This window comes from Macaca thibetana, chromosome 2, assembly GCF_024542745.1.
Source record: "Macaca thibetana thibetana isolate TM-01 chromosome 2, ASM2454274v1, whole genome shotgun sequence".
NCBI classification, from domain to species: Eukaryota; Metazoa; Chordata; class Mammalia; order Primates; family Cercopithecidae; genus Macaca; species Macaca thibetana.
The window spans coordinates 108,133,321-108,153,938 of NC_065579.1; the positions used below are offsets into that span (position 1 = coordinate 108,133,321).

The following is a 20,618-nucleotide window of genomic DNA, read 5'->3' on the forward strand; positions in this document are numbered from 1 at the left end:
TAAATGGGTAGGCACGCTGTGGTTCACCAGTGTGATAGAGTACTAGTTTGTGTCTGCCGAGTTTTGCGTCCCAGGAGAAACCCAGCTGTGAGTGGGACAGTCTTTAGAGTCCTTAGTAGAGTTTTTCCACGCTGGCCAACATGTTAGAAGTTGCTCTTTCCATTGGAAACTGCACGGCAAGAGCAATAATAAAATGCACCTTGCTTGATCCAGGTTTTGGTAAAGAGTTAGCACAACTGTTTCTCTGCTCACTTCCTGGGTTACAGATTTTCTTTTTGCCTAGCAACACAGCTGAGTCAGCCGGGGCAGCTTGGGTAGCCTGGAGATTCCTCTTGACTCAGACCCCCAGAGGAAGTACCCCATTGTCGTTAGTGAGGCAGCACAGCCTGGAGAGGACTGATTTCACCAACTGGCCGGCCCTTTCATGGCATCTGGGTCGCTGAGCTGCAGCTCACGGCACACTTTACCAAACCATCCCCTTGTGGCAGGGAAGGTTTTCTAGGAGGAGATAAGCTAAGGGAGAAAATATTTTCTCTGATCACAAACAGGAACTGAAGGTGGGTGGAGGACATGCTACTTGTCTGTTTGGCTCAGCTCATTTTATTTTTATGAAAACACGATTCAATATTGGCTTTTCTCCTAAAGGTATATTTTGAGCATCACTAGTTAGAAAGGGCACCTGATGACTCAGTATGAAAATTCATGTCCTACTCAGCTTTGACAACTCTCCAGGCTCTGGAGGAACCTCAGAGATTTAAGAAAGGATTGAAAAGATGCCCTTTAAAAAAAAAAAAAAAAAAAAAACTAGCTTTGTAGCACTTTGCTGCCTGGTAAATTCTGTATGGTGATTGAGATGCTGCAAGAGATGTGTATAATAAGCGAAGTGGCTCTCTGCACTGATGGCATGAGCAGATCCACATCCCATATGGTGGATATAGGAACTGCATATGTGTGCAAGTATAGTTTTGCATCTGCACATGAATCTATGAATATTTAGATTTTCTAACCCACTTAAGGGCTGCATATGACAGATTCTGGAGTTATCTGTAAGCCATAAGGAAGGAAACTGATAGCGTGATCAAGTCAATGTAATACTTTTAAAAGTCGCATTTTAAGACCAACATACTTTTTATTATGAGGTCTGTTCATTTCTGTGCCATTTGTGCTCATCTTTACTTCCTGCACTCCCACCCCAATCTGGACCTCCAGAGTGAAAGCCAAATTATCTCTCAATCCTATTTATTGGCTACTCAGATGCTGTATCTGTCATCTAGGGAGTAATGTTTGCTTGTCTTTCAGCCGACGCTGGCGTCGCTGGAACCGATTCAATCGCAGAAGATGTAGGGCCGCCGTGAAGTCTGTCACGTTTTACTGGCTGGTTATCGTCCTGGTGTTTCTGAACACCTTAACCATTTCCTCCGAGCACTACAATCAACCGGATTGGTTGACACAGATTCAAGGTACAAGCAGAGGCCGTTCCTTTTTTGTTCTGAACTAGAGATTTCTGTGGCTGTCCAACTGCCATTTGGTCTTATCTGATCACTGCACGATGAAGTATCAGAACGTTTCTAGTGAGGACAAACTTGGTAGAACCATCCAGACACAGCAACTACCGGAGCGAGGGTGCCGTCTGTGCCGCGTAGTGAAGCACCTTGGAGCCGCTTAATGCTGAGCATCTAATTGTCCTAACCCTGAGCCAACCTAGGACCGAGGATTCTCGGAGCTGGAAGGGACCTCATAACCCCTTCGCCCTGTGCTCATCGGGGAAGCTTCATTTTCCCCTGTAGTACTTGTGGCAGATGGTTTTGGTTCCCCTGCTTTGAATGCTCCAGCAGTGGAGTGTGGGACACTCATCCCCAGAGACAGCCCATTCTGGGTTTGACAGTTTTGAGCCTTTGAAAAGTCCTTCCTTTCATCCAGTCAAACCTGTTTCCCTCCACCTCTCCAGCCTGCTTGGTGGTATTTTCAGCTGTTGGAAATGACATTGATAGGTGACTGCTTCTGATATCGTCATGCCATAAACAAATTCAGACAGGTCTTTTTTGTGTGATTGAATGAAAAAATATGTATAACCTGATGGTGTCAATGCAGAATCGTAGGCTTTTAGGGCTGGAAGGTGTCAAGGATTATGTGATGAGCTGCCCCTTCCCATTTTGTCATCAGTGACACTGAGACCTGGAGAAATCCAGTAACTTCTCCGGAGTCACATACCTAGCTAGTAGCAGAAGCAGGACCAAAGCCTGGTGGACAGACTGTCCACGCAAAGGCCACGTTTCTGTCCTGGGTGAGGTAGTGAGGAGAGAGACAAGGTATTGGCTTATTTCCTGTGGGGTCTGTTAGGGAGGGAGGTGTGAGGGTCAGGAGCCATCTGAGTGTCTTACGGGAGACCCTGAAGATAGGTGCCCCTTTGTCTTTCCAGATATTGCCAACAAAGTCCTCTTGGCTCTGTTCACCTGCGAGATGCTGGTAAAAATGTACAGCTTGGGCCTCCAAGCATATTTCGTCTCTCTTTTCAACCGGTTTGATTGCTTCGTGGTGTGTGGTGGAATCACTGAGACGATCTTGGTGGAACTGGAAATCATGTCTCCCCTGGGGATCTCTGTGTTTCGGTGTGTGCGCCTCTTAAGAATCTTCAAAGTGACCAGGTAAGGAAATGTGGGTCCCACTGCAAATGTTTTACGAACAAGAGGCGGCGACCATCACATCCCCGGGCAGGTGATGTTCTGCTCTGTCCCGCATGGGTGTTCTGAGCTCACACCCTCATCTTGACTTATAGGCACTGGACTTCTCTGAGCAACTTAGTGGCATCCTTGTTAAACTCCATGAAGTCCATCGCTTCGCTGTTGCTTCTGCTTTTTCTCTTCATTATCATCTTTTCCTTGCTTGGGATGCAGCTGTTTGGCGGCAAGTTTAATTTTGATGAAACGCAAACCAAGCGGAGCACCTTTGACAATTTCCCTCAAGCACTTCTCACAGTGTTCCAGGTGAGTCCTCCCTCCATTCCCCGAAAAGCTTTGTGAGCAGCAGCTAAAACTCCTCTGCCTTCTTGTCTGCTCACACTCAGGAAGACAAAAGGACTCCATTTTTTTCATATCTGCCCTAATGATAGCCTGGTAAATTTTGTGTCATTTAAGTTATTTGTTCTGCATCATCCTCCAGCTATCTATGTTATGTGATGTAATTTTTTAAAAACTTCTAGCTACATTATAAAATAATTTTAAAAATTGTTTTTCACACTCAAGCTCTTCTCAGAAAACTTTTTGATTGATTTTGTGAGGTTTCTTTGAAATAGACTCTAAAATTCTTTTTTTCTTTGCTACTTTTTGTTGGCAGGCCGGTTTATAATCCTAGTTATAATAGATTTACACAAGAAGCGAATTCTCATGCCTCTATGCTTTGGTGTGTAGTTGGAGGAATCAGAGTGGTAGGAACTGTGACAGCCATTGGCCCTTCTGTCCTCCTCCTGGTACGCAGTGAGGACACACAGATTCTGAGGGTGCCTGTCCTGTGAGGCCTCTGCAGGCAGTGGTGAGAAGGAAACGGTGGTTGCAGAGAGGCACCGATGGCTCTGCCGCTCAGAGCAGCAGCACACGCTCCCCTGATTCTAAGCTGAGGTGCTCAGAACCCTCCTCCTTGGACAGGGTCTGATGGATAAGTTTAAAAGATCCACCTGTCCTCATTGCTTTTCCCGTGTGATGAGAGCTGCAGAGCCCTGCCAGAGAGGAAAGGCAGCAGACAGCTGGGTCCTGTGGTGGCCCTTTCCATGCCCAGCTCTCTGCCGTGGATGAGTCACTTACCCATTTCTGAAGAAATCCAGAGACCAAAGGGAATGATCTGGACAATTCTTTCCCACCTGGTCATTTTGAGACATATATAATCTACTGTAAGCCATAGTTTTGTTGTTTGAATTATACTTAAATTTTGGCTGCTAATCAGCCATTCTTTTTTAAAAAATTTTTTCTTTCAGAGAAACTGTTGTTTTTTTTTTTTTTTTTTGGTAATGCATGCATATGGCACAAAATTCTAATGTTACAAATGAATAATAATTCTCCCAGCCAGCCACAAATTTCCTCTTCTAGGAAGCAACCACCATTAAACAGTTTCTTGTGAATTCTTAGATCTACATTTTCTGATAGCTACAACTCAGTTAAGCTACCTATAGGTGACTTTCCACAGACAGGAGCTCACTCGACGTGCTGTTTTGCATCTTGCTTTTATCTCTTCAAGTGTCCTCAAGAGCCTTCCTGCTTGGTCCATAAAAGGCTGCCCCTCCTTCGAAATGCTGTATCCATGCAGTGGTACAGATGTGCCATTGTTCATGTGACCAGTCCCTTGCTGACAAGCATTTAGTTCTGTCCGGTCTTGGCCCACATAAACAGGGCTCCGGTAGGTGATCCTGAACACGCGTCAGAGGGCACATGTGTTGGCTGTAGATCTGTGGGACAAACTCCCAGAAATGGAATTGCTGCTTTAGAGGGTGTGTCCATTTTAAATGTTGAAACCCTTGCCCAAGTGCTCTCCTTATGGTTGTATTAGCTCATTCTCTTCACACTGCCCATTGCCTCACTGCCTCTCCCCTCAGTGGAGAGCATGCTTTGGGATGCCCATCAGATAGGTGAAAATGGCGTTTCATTGTACTTGTAACAGATACTCCTCTTATCAGGAGTGAAGTTGAACATGTTTTCATATGACTCAGAGCCATCAGTAGTGCCTTTTCTGTGAATTACTTTATCTTTTCAAATCATTTGCCCATTTTTGTTTGGTTGTGATCCATAACAGTTTAAATTTTAAAAACATATAGTTCAGATTGAAGATAAAGGAGCTCTGTCTGTCGTTGGAAGAGAGCATTTTTTTTTTCATTACTGTTCTTGTTCATCTGATTCTATTTCATCATGAATTGAATTATCGAGTACGATCAGCAGAGAAGATTAAATTTCAGGTCATTGGTGATATCTACTCTTAAGGTAGTTTTGTAAATTTACATGAGACATTTAGAATTTCCTGCTTCTGTAATTTCATAGGTATAATTATCCATTTCCACAGTTGATGGACTATGTGGAATGCTATGTAGCCGTTAAAAGAACGAGGTGCACCTTCTGACACAGAGGGTCTCCAGAGTATGTTGTTGAATGAAAAAACAAGCCAGTTGCAGAAAACTTTGCATAGCATGAAACACTTTATGTCTGAAAACTCAGAGAAGACACCTAGTGCTTGTTTTCTTTGTTTGTAAACGTTTTTAAATCCGTAGTCGAAGGTTCCAGAGAGACACAGAAAGAGCATGTTTTCTGGAGAAGGGACCAAAACTGCGCTGGGGTGTAATGAAAAAGCACATGAGTCTTGGCTGGGTGCAGTGGCTCACACCTGTAATCCCAGCACTTTGGGAGGCCAAGGTGGGCAGAACACTTGAGGTCAGGAGCTCGAGACCAGCCTGGCCAACATGGTGTAACACTGTCTCTACTAAACATATAAAAATTAGCCAAGTGTGGTGGTGGTCGCCTGTGATCCCAGCTACTTGAAAGGCTGCGGCAGGAGAGTCACTTGAAACGGGGAGGTGGAGGTTGCAGTGAGCCGAGATCAAGTCACTGCACTCCATCCTGGTGATAGAGCAAGACTCCATCTCAAAAACAAACAGACAAACAAAACATAAGTCTTAAGTATAAGGTTTTTTTTTTTTTCACTCCAAGAATTAACTTATCTATTTGTGTAGTTAAAAAACAATGTTTTAGAAATTCCATGGGATAACAGATGGATTTGTTCAGTGCAAACTGGACTGTGAAAGGCAGCTTAAACCAGATCTAGGCAGCCACCGAGGGGCTCTGGAGAGCGACTGCCATTTGTGGATCCACCTGCTGGCTGATACCCGTTTGCCTTCTCAGATCCTGACAGGCGAAGACTGGAACGCTGTGATGTACGATGGCATCATGGCTTACGGGGGCCCGTCCTCTTCAGGAATGATCGTCTGCATCTACTTCATCATCCTCTTCATTTGTGGTAACTGTATCCTTCAAGCTGACCAGGCTTTGTTGTTGCCGTCGTTATCTGGTTTTGTTTTTCTTCCTCTGGATTTTTCTGTGGTGATGGTGGTGGTAGTAGTTGTGGCAGGGAGGTGAATGCCTTTACCTTATTAGCTCAATATCTGCTTTTCTTCCATGCTGCTGGGGGACAGCATCCTGTAAGCAGAATTCCAGAGAGGCTTTGAGGGATGCATTCTGGCTAAGATAAGCAAGCCCAGGGAAGGAGCGTGAGATAGCACATGTGCTGGTCCCAGAGGTCACTCAGTTTGGCATCATGTCTCCTGTACAGGTCCCGAGGGATGGCTGAGCACAAGGCCAGGTGGTTCTTTATGTTATAATTATTGGGAGCTTAGGCATCCATCTGTCACTTCCTAAGACCCTTCGTGACTGATGGGAGCCATCTTCGTGTACTGATCTATGCTCCCTGGGCTAATTTCACTTTGCTGATCTGTCCATCTTTGGGGATCAAGTGTCCATTGGCTAGCTGCTAAATCATGCTGCGTAACTTCTGTCTGCCTTACGTTACTCGTTTTCCCTGTCAAGAGGCACTCTCTAATTCTAGACCTGGAATTGGCCCTTGGATCTGTATTTACCTCATTCAGACCCTTCCTGATCCTGCAGCCTTTGGTTCTCGATGTTTTATCTCCAGGTCCTCCATGCCGAGCACCAGACCTGGTACACAGAGGCCTTTAATGAATGTTTGATGCATGAACGACATACACACAAGATACTACACCTGGGTCTTCACCCTTCCATTTTAAAAGGTCCTAATCTGGATTCTTCTTCTGAGGGGGCCCAGATCTCTGTAGGTGTTTCCTCCTTTATCTTGTCTGGCTCACTGATAAATTTTCTTCAGTGTGGTAACCTCAGTGCAAACCTGCCCGCTTTTCTACAAGGACAATGCTTTGTGCTATAAGGTATTTTATGAAAACCCCATCGTAACACATATACATCCTTCTAGTCCCTTGACTCAGCTCTAAGGCCCCCTCCACCAGAGCCACTCCTGCCCTGTCTCCCACCCAGAGAAGTTTCTTCTACCTCTGAGCTCCCGCTCAGATTTTATCCACATCTCTTACTGCCTGTAGGTTCTTCTGTCTACTGGATTTTTATTTATTTATTATTTTTTTAGAAGGAGTCTCACTCTATCACCCAGGCTGGAGTGCAGTGGTGTGATCTCAGCTCACTGCAACCTCTACCTCCTGGGTTCAAGTGATTCTCCTGCCTCAGGCTCCTGAGTAGATGGGATTACATGTGTGCACCACCATGCCCAGCTAATTTTTGTTTTTTTAATGGAGATGGGGTTTCTCCATGTTAACCAGGCCAGTCTGAAACTCCTGACCTCAGGTGATCCACCCGCCTTGGCCTCCCAAAGTGCTGGGATTACAGAGCCACTGTGCCCAGCCTGTCTATTGGAATTTTGAGCGAGCATTCCTCCATCTCCCTAACTAGATGGATAAACTTCTTGAGTCAGGAATCTTTTTTGTATTCACATATCTCAGTAGAGTACAGGATCTTGCACATAGTTGGCCCTTGGTAAATGAATGGTCGTTCTTTTCTTTTTCTGCTGTCCTCATGGTTGACTCTTTAGGCCACAACAACTTCCTGGACTTAAATCTGCGGAGAAATAGTCCCTGGTGGTTGTCTATGGTTGCATGTTGTTTTCTTTATAGCACGTGTGACTATATCAGAGGGGCTTAGGGAGCTGCTTATGCTCTGTCTTCCCCAACTAGAGTAGACATTCCAGTGTACGGTGTTTCTTCCCGTGCCCTCAGCACCCACGACAGTGCCTGGCACATTAGAGGTGCTTGATAGATCTTTTTGGATGAATTCCAGAGCGTGCCACTCTTTAGGAGGGTCTGAGTAATACCTCTCAATGCAGATGATGGATTTTTCTCTGGGAAGTTGTTTGTTACAAGCTTGTAAGATCTTACTGTGGCTCATCACTCTGGATTTGCTTTCCACTACCCAAAGGAGTTGAGTGTCGTTGCAAGACTAGAGAGATTATTGTTTCTTCACTGAGACCATGGAGGGAATACTCACTGCAGCTGGTCTCATCACTAGCCCCTGTCTGAGTTACCGTTACCCCAGGCCTAGCAGAGGAACGCTCATGTTACCAGGCCATCTTCAGCCCAGGACAAATTGCTTCCTGAGGCTCATTGCAGCTCCAGTTAAAAAATAGGCCAGCACGTCAAAGGCTTTTTGAGTCTTAATGTAATTCACTTATGTTTCTCTCCTCTTTAAAGCCTTGAATAGATTAGTCAGGCATGCTATTCCCTCACAGAGATCTCATCATCTGTTCCTTGTTAGGTTACGTTGGTTTACGTGTTCAACAACCCATCCAAGGTAACAGATTGCACAGGACGTATGGGACAGTGCTGTGCTGCTCCTGTTTTGGGGTCTCTGGGCTCCTGCGGTTTTGCCTACAGATGGCTGGGCATCAGGCAGAGAGAAGCATTTGTCGCAGAAGGGGACATTCTCACTTACTGCCCTCTCATCCCTGTGCTTCTCAAAAACATGCTTCACTGCTAATGGGTAAGAAACAGGCATCTTCTGATTTAGGAGTCTTGTTCAGAATACTTGTTAAAAACAAAAACATTCGACCATCCCAGCTAACACGGTGAAACCCCGTCTCTACTAAAAAATACAAAAAAACTAGCCGGGCGAGGTGGCGGGCGCCTGTAGTCCCAGCTACTCGGGAGGCTGAGGCAGGAGAATGGCGTAAACCCGGGAGGTGGAGCTTGCAGTGAGCTGAGATCCGGCCACTGCACTCCAGCCTGGGCGACAGAGTGAGACTCCGTCTCAAACAAACAAACAAACAAACAAACAAACATTCAAGAAAGTCATGTATAAAACAATTACAGTAAGAGTGAAAAAACATGATAATTTGTTTAGTCACCTAACCTTTTATTGTGTTTTTTAACTGGAACTGCAATGAGCCTCAGGAAGCAATTTGTCCTGGACTGGAGAGGGCAAAAATCAAGTTCAGGTACAGTGATCAAAGATCGAGCTGCAGTGAGACTATTCACGATAGTCTAGCACCAGGTGGCAGTAAGTCAGGCACATTATAGTCAGTCAGTGTTTGTGGAATGAAGGAATGAATGAGTTATCTGTAGACTCTGAAGGTTATTTCAAAGGAGAAATTCTCATACTATCTTGTGCAAGGGGATCCTCATTTGAATAACTTGCAACCTTTGAAGTGGTCTATTTTGGAAAGCACTCCCCTGAAGATATATGTTGTAGTTGTAGTATGTGTTAAAAAAACAAACAAACAAACAAACAAACTACTTTTTAATTATACCATGTTTATATTATAGATTGTTGTATATAATGTATAACATAGCTATAGATACATAGATGTTTGGACACACACACACAGAGGAATGTTGAAATTAGTGGGTTTTCATGGATTTTAGTGAATCTTAATTTTACTTCTATAGACTGTCCTTTTACAGGTTTTTATGTTTATTTTTGTTGTTGTTTCGTTTTGTTTGAAAAGCAGGGCTCTGGTACTCTAGTTTTGCTGTGTGAGTATAACACTTGGGACAGTCACTTGCTACCAGCCTCCCAGGATGCAGAGGGGTGTGACGTTGCCATTGTTGGCCACATGTAGCTGCATTTAGTAGTGTGTTGAGCCCTTAAAAAGTTCAAACTAGATATTCTACTGAATGTCTTCTTGGCCATCGCTGTAGACAATTTGGCTGATGCTGAAAGTTTGAACACTGCTCAGAAAGAAGAAGCAGAAGAAAAGGAGAGGAAAAAGATTGCCAGGTAACCCCATTTTCCCCTGACGTGTTTGTCTAGGGGCTGCGTGGGGAGCCCTCCTACAAGTGCAGCCTGCCAGGCTCACCCCCGCATCACGGCAGCTGCAGCCCCCCAGGTTCCTGCTTTGTGGATCATGGTTGACCATGCACTGCAGACCAAAATGGATAGAATCTTGGGCAGAAGCCAGGCTCTTGGCTCTCATCCCTTGGAGTTGAGAGTGGGAGTCACATGTCCCCATGCTTAAAGAATCACTGCAGTTAATTTTGGCGTCATAAAATAAACGATGCATTCAATGCTGATTAGCTCTCAGATGAGAATTTTAATAAGATGATCTGTGTAATGAATCCATCGCATTGAGATTACCAGGAAGCTCTGAGTTTGGATTGTGCTAGGCTCTTGTGGTTAGTGTTGTTTCTAATTAAATTCTGTCCTTCATTGGACCATTGTTGATTCAGAATCCTGATTAGCATTTTTATACAGAGTAACATGGTTATTTGGTTTCTTGTGCTCTTTTCTCTTCTCTTTAGAAAAGAGAGCCTAGAAAATAAAAAGAACAACAAACCAGAAGTCAACCAGATGGCCAACAGTGACAACAAGGTATGTGTTCTAAGATACTTCTCCCCTTTTTGTTTCAAAGTGATTCTGTTGGTATCTCCATACATGTACCATTTACACTGTGGGAGTGTCTTGTGTATCATTCTTGTAATATTTTGGTGTGAAGAATATAGCACACCATATAGACCCTGGCTTCCCAGGGGGTTCTGGTTGAATTTAGGCAGTTAGCTGTGTTCACTGATATTTCACCAGAAAACCAATATGATGAAGATTTGACTAGGTTGACCACTTTTGTTTCTTTATTGGAATTGTGCAATCTGACCAGGATCACATTAGCAGCTTCGTTTTTAATAGAGGTCTATTTCCTGAGGTAATCCCAGGGTCGGGTGGCTTCAGGGCTACACTGTCAAACTTAATCCCATTTATGACAGCCCTGGTTGTGTTGTTCTTTCTTTGTTCATCGATGCTTACCTAGTGGCTATCATGTGTCAGACACTGGGGATTCAGGAATGAAGAAGACAGGTCCCTGCCTTCATGGGGCTCACAGTCTGGCAGGAAGACAGGAGTGTGAGATGCGTTATCACATGGTATGAGTGACCGCTGGCACAGGGCAAGGACAGAGCCCTGGATGATGCTGGCTAACTACGACTGGGTCAGGGCTTAACCAGCCTTCTCCTCACCTGCCCTTAGGACTTCTCTCTGAAGCAGAATCACCATCTGGGGACACCCGTCTGTCCCTGCACACCCACATACAGACGCAACTTTGGGGAGGAATCCATGCCCTATGCTGGACGGCCAGGGTGACTTCTCCTCTCTGAGTGCATTTTAGTTAGTCTCCCCTCCTCCTAAGAAGTCTCTGTCATCCTAGGTTACAATCGATGACTATAGAGAAGAGGATGAAGACAAGGACCCCTACCCACCTTGCGATGTGCCAGGTATGGTGGCAGAGGCCGGAGGCGCTGGCTTTGCTGTGTGGCTTTGCTACTGCTCTGTGACCTGCTGAGTCTGCGGCCAGCCAGCCCAGCAGCGTGTACATGAGCCACTGAGGCCACCAAGGCCGTGGAACCAGTTAGCTCCCCTTTTTCCCATGGTCACAGGCAGCATGTGTCACCCAAATTCCAGGTGATGGGGAGGGAAAGTGCAGGGGGGTCAGGGCAGTTCCAACTTCTTTTGGGAGACTGGTCCAGGAGACCCACCGGTGTTAGTGCTCACCTGACACTTTTACATTTGACTGGCACCTTTATTGGCTGATATGGGTGGGACTGTGGAGTTGAGAGCCTAGTTGCTGATTGAGACTGAAAGTCCCACACAGTTTCTCAGGCCAGGGTGAACCAGGAGGTTACTGGGGAAACAGCCAGATGCTGGGAGGTTGGCAGTGAGAATCCCAGCACCGCCACCTTTCATCTGTGGTCAGATCTTATCCTGGTGGGAATCTCATCATTCCCACAAACTAAACACGCTCACCAGATGGGGACACTTCTCAGCAACCCTCACCCCTGCAACACACACTCAGTCCACATTCTGAAGGAGCAGGAGGGTTTCGATTCATGTAAGCAGGTAGATGTTGTTAAAGTTTAAGCCAAATTTGCATGTGAAATTAAGAATAATTCAAACCCATATGTAGTCTTTATTTCATGCCTATAAAAAAAGTATTTCATTTAAAGTAGGGGAAGAGGAAGAGGAAGAGGAGGAGGATGAACCTGAGGTTCCTGCCGGACCCCGTCCTCGAAGGATCTCGGAGTTGAACATGAAGGAAAAAATTGCCCCCATCCCTGAAGGGAGCGCTTTCTTCATTCTTAGCAAGACCAACCCGTAAATACTCCCCTTCTAGTCTCTCACGGCTGCCTCTTGCCAGTGACCCTACAGGTTGCTTGAGGGTGGCTCGGGTGGGGGTGAGGGGAAGTGGTTCACAGCCCTTTCTGAACCTGAGTGTCCCTGGCGCCCTCACCCAAGTCCCCTCCAACCCCTCTCTCCTCCGCTGTGGCTCTTGCTCTCAGCTCATCTCTTCCTAGCTGCCTCCTTCCCGCAAGGGTGTGACCAGGTCCTGGGAGGAGCTCCATTCTAGATTCTCCTCCCTGCCTTCACCCCTGCGTGGGGACAGCAACGGGGAAAGCCTTGTCCACCCCAGCATATTCCAATTGGAGCCCACTGCTCTGGTGTTCCATGCTTCGGCCAGCCATGGCAATGTTTCCTAACGAGTGGATCTTCTGTTAGGATGCCTTGTGGGATGAGAATTTTTGTGACCAAGGTCTGCATAGCATCCTCATCCTCATAGATCCCCCACTTCGTTGATCAGTTTTCCCAGTTGAGTTTTATCATCATAAAGTCATATTGCACAGTGATATTTTATAGGTTGTAAGTATTCAGTTCAGCTCTATGATAGCCTACTTAAAATAGCATTTCTCATGTTAAAATGATAAGGTGCTCACAAGGAACAGGGCAATGACTCACAAGTACTATAAGAGGAAGACGTTTATTTACTAGCTAGTTTCTAGGTTTTAAATCATCTGGGACTGAGTGGAATGCTAGGGGAGATAAATGGCTCCTGGAAAGGTTTCTAGAATTGCAGAAGTAGTTCCTGGCTGTCAGAGAACAACTCTGTATCATTCCTTGGCCGTAGGGAGACACAGGTGGGAAGCAAGGCCTGCTGGCATCCTCAGAGAGATGAAGATATGATGGTAGCTTTTACAGCTCACCACTATTTGGGTGTCCTTTAAAAAAGAAAGGTTATTAAACTGATATTGCTGACACCTACAGCCCCGTGTGTGTGTGTGTGTGTGTACACACACATACATATATATATATACACACACACACACACACACATATATATATATATATATATATATATATATATATGTTAAGGGAATGGACTTATTTTCACCCAAAGCCGCAAAGCACTCCTGCCCTCACTAGCTTGGAAGTTCTTCGCCAGACTCAACTGCTAACCACCTTCAGGTCCTCTGGGGGATACGCCCAGCATTAAATAGATCCAAAAGGCAGGACTTAAAGTGAGGGGTCACCTTCACATAAGGTTGACTCCAGTTTTGAAAGTGGAAAAATATTTTCAAAGGAAAACCTATCTGTAGGCTTATAAGCCTCTTACAGACTACAGATAGGTTTGTATACATACACACACATATATACTTTAGAATTTAAATATATACAAACATATATATGTATACACACATACATATACTTTACAATTTAAACATACATGTTTTATGTATACACGAATATGTATATACATATGCATATATGTATATACACACACACATATGTGTGTGTGTATATATGTTTAAATTCTAAAGTCAAACATTGAGGGTAAGGATAGCCAGTTGCTAACAGGTGCAGGGCACATTGGGGACGGCAGCGAGGTTCTGATGGCCCAGAGAGCCATCGTTTGAGCCCAGGTGTCGGGCATGAGCTGCCCTCCTTTGCTTCATGAGACCACAGGACTTGGTGAGAACTCTCATGCTGGGCCATGAGATCCTTGCATGTTAGCAAATGATGCTGCAACCTTCACCTTCTGAGGACTGCTTGTGGGTCCACTCCAAAATTTAAAAAAATAATGGTAACATATATTACAAAATCTGCAGACGGCCAGAGATGTCCTGAAGCCTCAGTTACTGCAGGCCCCTATAAATAGTATGAACTTGCACCTGCAGGACAAGCCCAGGATTCATCTCATTCTGTGTGAACTGTTGAGGGCAGACCTGGCCTCAGTTTCTTCTCTCCGTCAGGGAAGATAAACAGATGAGCTTCTTGTCATAGTGCAAAAACTTCAGTCATATAGAGCTGGATCAGTTCTGCCCCTGGCCTTGCTAGTGTCACTTTAGAATTCTCTGATTAAGCCTCAGTTTCCCCATCTTGAGAAAGACAACAAGCCCCACTTCCAAGGACTCAGTGTGGCGCCCCCAGCACAGAGTTGACACACCACACATGGTCCACGGGGGCTGCTTTTGGTGGGCTTCGTGGGGCTGACAGACAGGTTGCTCAGGTGTGCCGGAGAGAGGGCACAGCAGACAGCTGCCCTCTGCCTGGCATCTTGCTGCACTGGCCCCACACTCTTAAGGACCCAGTGTGTTCCACCCTCTCTGGGACTGTTTCCAAGCAGCTGCTTTTCCCTGCAGGATCCGCGTGGGCTGCCACAAGCTCATCAACCACCACGTCTTCACCAACCTCATCCTCGTCTTCATCATGCTGAGCAGCGCCGCTCTGGCCGCAGAGGACCCCATCCGCAGCCACTCCTTCCGGAACACAGTAAGTCCCCAGGGTGGGGCTCGCTCTGGGATAGCCCTGGCCTCTCTCAGGCAGAGGCCACTGTGGAGATGGGAGCTGTGGAGGCCCCTCAAGGTGACAGCTAGAGTAGGTCTTTCCTTCAGCTGGGGACGTTGGCCGTTTCCAGTTTGTAAGTGCCAGAGAGCTTGTGTTATAGCTGGATACATCTGAATGGAATCATTAATTTCGAACCTCATCTTAAATACTCTGCAGGAATGCTCAGTGAATTCAGGGAGCCTGCTTCTCCTCCTCTTTGCTCCCTACTGCCAATATTTAGGTCCTCCTTTCCCTCCCTGCTCAGGTTTGTACTCACCCGTTTTGAGATTCATGCTCCGTGGACGCACACGGCAGGGAGGAAGCAGAATTCAAACCAGGCATGCCACATGCCCAGGCTCTCTCGTTCAAGGTTGGGGGCAAGATTCCTATGTCGTGTAGACTTAACTACACGATGCTGCTAGGCTCCACAACTGAGGAGAAATACAAGTTAGGGAGATGATAGGATGTCGAGTTGAGGTGTTCAGTGGAGAAGAACGTTAGGCCAGGTGCACTGGCTCACACCTGTAATTCCAGTGCTTTGGGAGATAGAGGGGAAGGATCACTGAAGGACAGGAGTTCAAGACTAGCCTGAGCAATGTAGTGAGACCTCATCTGTACAAAAAATTAAGAAATTAGCTGAATGTGGTGGCACACACCTGCCATCCCAGCTACTCAGGAGGCTGAGGGAGGAGGATCGCTTGGGCCCAGGAGGTCGAAGCTGCAGCAAGCCATGTTTGCACCACTGCACTCCAGCCTCAGTGATACAGTGAGACCTTGTCTCAAAGAAAAAAATATATATATATAATGAATGTTAAAAAGTTTCTTCTCTGGGAATATTTATTATAAAATATGTGATTATGTTATATATTTCACAAGTATCTCCAAAGGAAGTGCTAACCTTGGCCCCAGGAGCCAGTATTAAGTTTGAGTAACTCCATGAAGCAGAGTGCACCAGGCAGAGCCACTCGGACCCTTACATGTTAACTTGGCTGTTTACAATGTTACTTTTCATTGGTAGAATTAGGAATATGCAAAGAGTTATTAATTGGCTGGGCGTGGTGGCTCATACCTATAATCCCAGCATTTTGAGAGGCCAGGGCAGTAGAATCACTTGAGCCCAGGAGTTCAAGATTAGTCTAGGCAACATAGTGAGACCCCATCTATATAAAAATTTAAAACTTAGCCACACGTGGTGGCGCATGCCTGTCCCAGCTACTTGGGAGGCTGAGGTGGGAGGATTGCCTGAGCACAGGAGGCTGAGCCTGAAGTCAGCTGTGTTCACACCACTGCATTCCACCCTGGGCAATAGAGCAAGACCCTGTCTCTAAAAAAAAACAAACAAAAAGAACTCTAGATTTTGGCGTGGCAGAGGTGGCTATCCAGTTAGCTCTCTGTATCCATGGGTTTGGCATCCATAGATTCAACCAACCACCAATAGAAAATGTTTGGGGGTGGCCAGGCATGGTGGCTCACGCCTGTAATCCCAGCACTTTGGGAGGCCGAAGTGGGTGGATCGCTTGAGGTCAGGAGTTTGAGACCAGCCTGGTCAACATGGTGGAACCCCATCTCTACTAAAAATACCAAAATTAGCCAGGTGTGGTGGTGCGCGCCTGTAGTCCCAGCTACTTGGGAGGCTGAGGTATGAGAATCGCTTAACATGGGAGGCGGAGGTTGCAGCAGTGAGCTGAGATCACACCACTGCACTCCAACCTAGGCAACAGAGTAAGTGAGACTCTGTCTCAAAAAGGAAAAAAACCAAAATATTTGGGGGAAAAATGTACTGAATTTGTGCAGATTTTTTTCTTGTCATTTCCTAAATAATTTACATGGCATTTACATGACCTTGAGTATCTTGAGAAATCTAGAGATGATGTAAGGTCTACAGGAGGATGTGCATAGATCATATGCAAACACAACACCATTTTTATATCAGAGACTTGAGATTTTGGGGTCTGAGAGGGTCCTGGAACCAATCCCTTATGGATACCAACTGTACTAAGAAAACAAGTCAAGGGACCAGGAGCAGTGGCTCACACCTGTAATCACAGTACTTTGGGAGGCCGAGACGGGCAGATCACTTGAGGTCAGGAGTTCAAGACCAGCCTGGCCAACATGGCGAAACCCCATTTCCACTGAAAATACAAAAATTAGCTGGGCATGGTGGTGTGCACCTGTAATCCCAGCTATGCATGGGGCTGAGGCAGGACAATCGCTTGAACCCGGGAGGCGGAGGTTGCAGTAAGCTGAGATCATGCCATTGCATTCCAGCCTCAGCGACAAGAGCAAAACTCTGTCTCAAAAAAGCATACAAACAAAAATACAAGCAAGTCGAGGGTTTTCTGTTAGTTGTCAGTTTTGTAACTTAGAGATGGTGCCCACCGACTGTGTCTATGTTGGAAGGAAACTTGCACCTAAACTGGCTCTTGCCGCAGCAGCCCCACCTTAGCTGTGCAGCTTACTTGGCACTGAGGACCATTCAAAGGCAAGACAGCTAGACGCGGCAGCCTGTTGACTCTCAGGCCTAGATATTATTGTGCAATTTCAGATTATTACCAAGAAACCCAACCAGCAGAGGGAGGCTGGCAAGTGTGCAAGGCCCTCAGGTGTCCCTGGCTTGCTGGTGGGCGCCTTTTTCTGAGCATCAGATTGTTAGAGAGTTTAGGATTAAGACACACCAGCACATCTGTGCCCCCAGGATTCTGTTGGGGCAACCAAGCCTCATGCTGTTGCTTCCCATTTCTGGAGCCTGGCAAGCCCAACCTGTCAGATTTATGAAACACGCACTCTGATATGAAGAGAAAAAGTACTTTCCCCATGGTGCGTGTCAGTGTCAATATAAAGAGGAAGGCACTGGGCCTGTCTTGATTTGTCCCCACAGATTAGGGTTTTTGTTAGAGAGGATTTTGTTGCTATAGATGCCCCAGTAGAAGAAAGACCTCTGTGTCATTTCATCCCATCATAAAAAAAGGACACAAGGGCGGTGTTTGGGAAAAAAACAGTGTTAGGTGACAAAGTAGGCCAAGAGCTAGTCTAAAATACGCATTGCCAAGGGATTAATTTACATGGGGGCTTCATGTCTTATTTTTAATTATAATTGCTTCTCCATAAGTTTATTTCCCTGCTGCCTTACCCAAAAATGTTAGCGTTCTGCTTAAATAGATGTACATATGTATATGTGTATTGCTTTTTAGATTCTGCAGTGTTTGTATATTTTTTAACCTTAGCCGAATTCTTCTTTTAAAGAAGAGAGTGAGAGAATGCAAGCCGAGTGAGGAAAAAAACCAGCTTAAATCTCAACTTCAGCCCGGGCGCCAGGCTGCCTCGTAGACTCATAGGCTGCAGTGTCTTTCTGAGCTACTTGATGCTTTCCACGTTAATATTCCCACTGTGACCTAGGAAGGAGTAAGGAGAAGGTGGCTGAGGCCTGGTAGTGCATGGGAAGATACCTTCCATTGCCTGGCCAAGAAACTCTGTTACACAGGAGTTCATAAGTCCAAAAGCAGAAACCGTTTGGAAAATGAATACCCTCTGAAGAGAGAGACTGGGCTTGAAGCAGAGGTCCTCACCTTATTGTGACACAGCCCCCAGGTGACTCCTCTACCTACAACACCTCACCCCTCTGGCTCTCCACTGGCATACCCCAGGCCTACTCCTTGCTCAGCAGTGCCTGTGACTGGCTGCGTGGCCTATGCGTGTGTTCACTCCCTGCTCCCAGCAGCCACATCTGTTAAAGGATTAGGCCTCGGTGGTCTCCACAGTCCCTTCCAGCTCTGCTCTCTTCAGTTCTTTCAAAGCCATAGATCATAGTTGTCATGAAGATCAGTGGCCAAGACCAAGTCGCCTTTGCAGATAAGGGTGCTGTGGTCAGAAGCTCCCTGTGAGCAGCTTTCTTGGTGGTCAGACTTCTTGCTGCTGGTCCACTTGCCTCCACGGCTCCAAGGAGAAGCAGGGACCCCAGAAAGGGCTAGCAGGACTCTGTCGATGGGATAATAGATGGTATTGTCCCCAATGTGGATAGAGTTGCCTAGACTGAAAATTCAAAGACCAAGTCAGTCTGTTACTTGAGTGGGCCCAGCAAGGTTTAAAAAAAAAAACAAACCTCAGTTTAGAGAGAGCAGTGTTAGATGCAGAACAATGGGCGGGAGGAAGGCAGTCTGTAAAACCATCCCTTGCAGACTTAGCCAGCCCCGCGCATGGGCGGGGAAGGGTGCTGACACCCTGATTACACAGGCTGGAATGCAAGGGAGCATGGGGAAACCACTGGCTCTGACAGATGCCACTGCCGTCTTCATTTATGCTTCTCCACCGATCTGATGCTCAGATGAAGGGCAACATACTTCATTCAGCCAGAAACGCGGTTAAAAATCCAAAATGCGTATAAGCTTCTGATTTATCTGGTGCCACAAGTCATTTGTAGATGTAGTGCTCTCTGATGAGAAAAGCTTGTTAACAAAGCACTCTTAGAAATGAGCCTCTCTGCCTGTCCGAGACACAAGACCGGGAAGCAAGTCAGGGTGAGTGGTTAAAGGAGGTCAGGATTCTCGAACGCTCTTTGGGAATGAGGTAATTGACCAAAGTGGGCATTTACCAGTGGCTCTGCACTTACCTTCAGAATGGCGGGGTTTTCCTGGGAGGATGGGTCTCTGACTGCATGGGGGGTTTCTGCCCGTAAGTGTGCAGCTGTCAGAGTTTGTCTGAATGCCTTTTCTCACTCCCACATGTTGTGCCTTGCAGATACTGGGTTACTTTGACTATGCCTTCACAGCCATCTTTACTGTTGAGATCCTGCTGAAGGTAATGGATTTTCCTTGATCTTCACATACTCCACAGCAGCTGGAGCAATAATAGTTGCACTTCTTTGTTTGCCTTCCAGATGCTAGGTTACGCAGACTATGTCTTCACTGGTACTTTTGCATTTGAGATCATTTTAAAGGTAACAGGTTACCCGGCAGTGTGTTTAAGGGCTGCTCCTGTGTGTGATACACAGGAAAGAAGCGTGGAGTGCTTTTGATTTTTTATGGGTTTTTTGTCTTTTGTGGTTGAGCTAAGTTTTTTTTACCAAAGGATTTTTTTTTTTCCTGTGACCATTACAACTTGTTTTTGCTCTTTCTTTTTAATCTTTGAATGCATGTAGGAGCTACTCTGGCTTCATGATAATGGTTGACAATTATATTTTGCTCCTTTAAAAAAATACCCTCTGGAATTTGTCAACTGATAACAGATATATCACTGTGTGTGAACTTTTTTCCACCCTTTCTGACATCAAAGTCAGAGGAAAAGCATTTATCCTATGAAGAGGATGTCTCTCTTTTTGTTTCTCTAACTGCACTGTGTTTTTGGGGGCCTAAAATAGTAACACGCTATTTTCTTGCAATAGGATTTGCAAGATGACTTGGGTCTATTTGTGTTAAGGTATTTTCTGTCTGTTTTAATGGATGGGCTTACATTTACACAAAAGGAGCGCTCTTTGGCCGGGGTGACCTAAATGTACTGCCCATGCATGAGCTAATAGCTGCCATTGCTGCATGTGTTTTGCGTACTGACTGTGAAGTCTACCCCATGGGGAGCCCATTCCTCATGTGCTTAGAGTGCTGGAGACCACAGCAAAGCTCCAAGAACCTATCCACAACTGGCCAAGAACCAGAGGGTGTGGGTCACTTTGGTTCTGGGAGAACGTGGCCCATCAGAACTGTCAGGGTAACCATCTCCTAGCAGGGAGACAAGCTGGGAAATGAAGACTTTCAACCATGGTTTTCTTTAAGCCATTGGGGGATTTTTTGTGCGTGCAACTCAGGCAAAATGTATTTTGCATTGGACTACTGTGGAACTTGGGCTCTTTACAAAATCTTCTATAAAATGAAACCTCAATGTCAGGGAATGAGGTGGTTAGTTTTTTGAGGTTGGTTTTTTAAAATTTTTTATTTTTTGGTTCATGAAACAGCAATAAAGTCAACCAACATCTGTTTACAC

At 45.8% G+C, this 20,618-nt stretch overlaps 2 protein-coding genes across 16 annotated transcripts in view; one reads left to right on the top strand and one right to left on the bottom strand.

The window, feature by feature from the left end:
* The window catches only part of TKT (transketolase), a 643,634-nt gene that overhangs the window by 490,371 nt on the left and 132,645 nt on the right, over window positions 1-20,618 (bottom strand). The window lies entirely within an intron of this gene.
* CACNA1D (calcium voltage-gated channel subunit alpha1 D) overlaps window positions 1-20,618 on the top strand; it is a 329,318-nt gene that overhangs the window by 236,938 nt on the left and 71,762 nt on the right. For all 15 annotated transcript variants that reach the window (XM_050781055.1, XM_050781057.1, XM_050781052.1 and 12 more), the window contains 10 exons: window positions 1,300-1,460; window positions 2,420-2,645; window positions 2,777-2,984; window positions 5,877-5,997; window positions 9,668-9,782; window positions 10,304-10,373; window positions 11,200-11,266; window positions 11,996-12,143; window positions 14,465-14,594; window positions 19,383-19,442. In XM_050781055.1, the coding sequence (XP_050637012.1) occupies window positions 1,300-1,460; window positions 2,420-2,645; window positions 2,777-2,984; window positions 5,877-5,997; window positions 9,668-9,782; window positions 10,304-10,373; window positions 11,200-11,266; window positions 11,996-12,143; window positions 14,465-14,594; window positions 19,383-19,442 (1,306 nt within the window). The remainder of the gene's footprint in view (window positions 1-1,299; window positions 1,461-2,419; window positions 2,646-2,776; window positions 2,985-5,876; window positions 5,998-9,667; window positions 9,783-10,303; window positions 10,374-11,199; window positions 11,267-11,995; window positions 12,144-14,464; window positions 14,595-19,382; window positions 19,443-20,618) is intronic.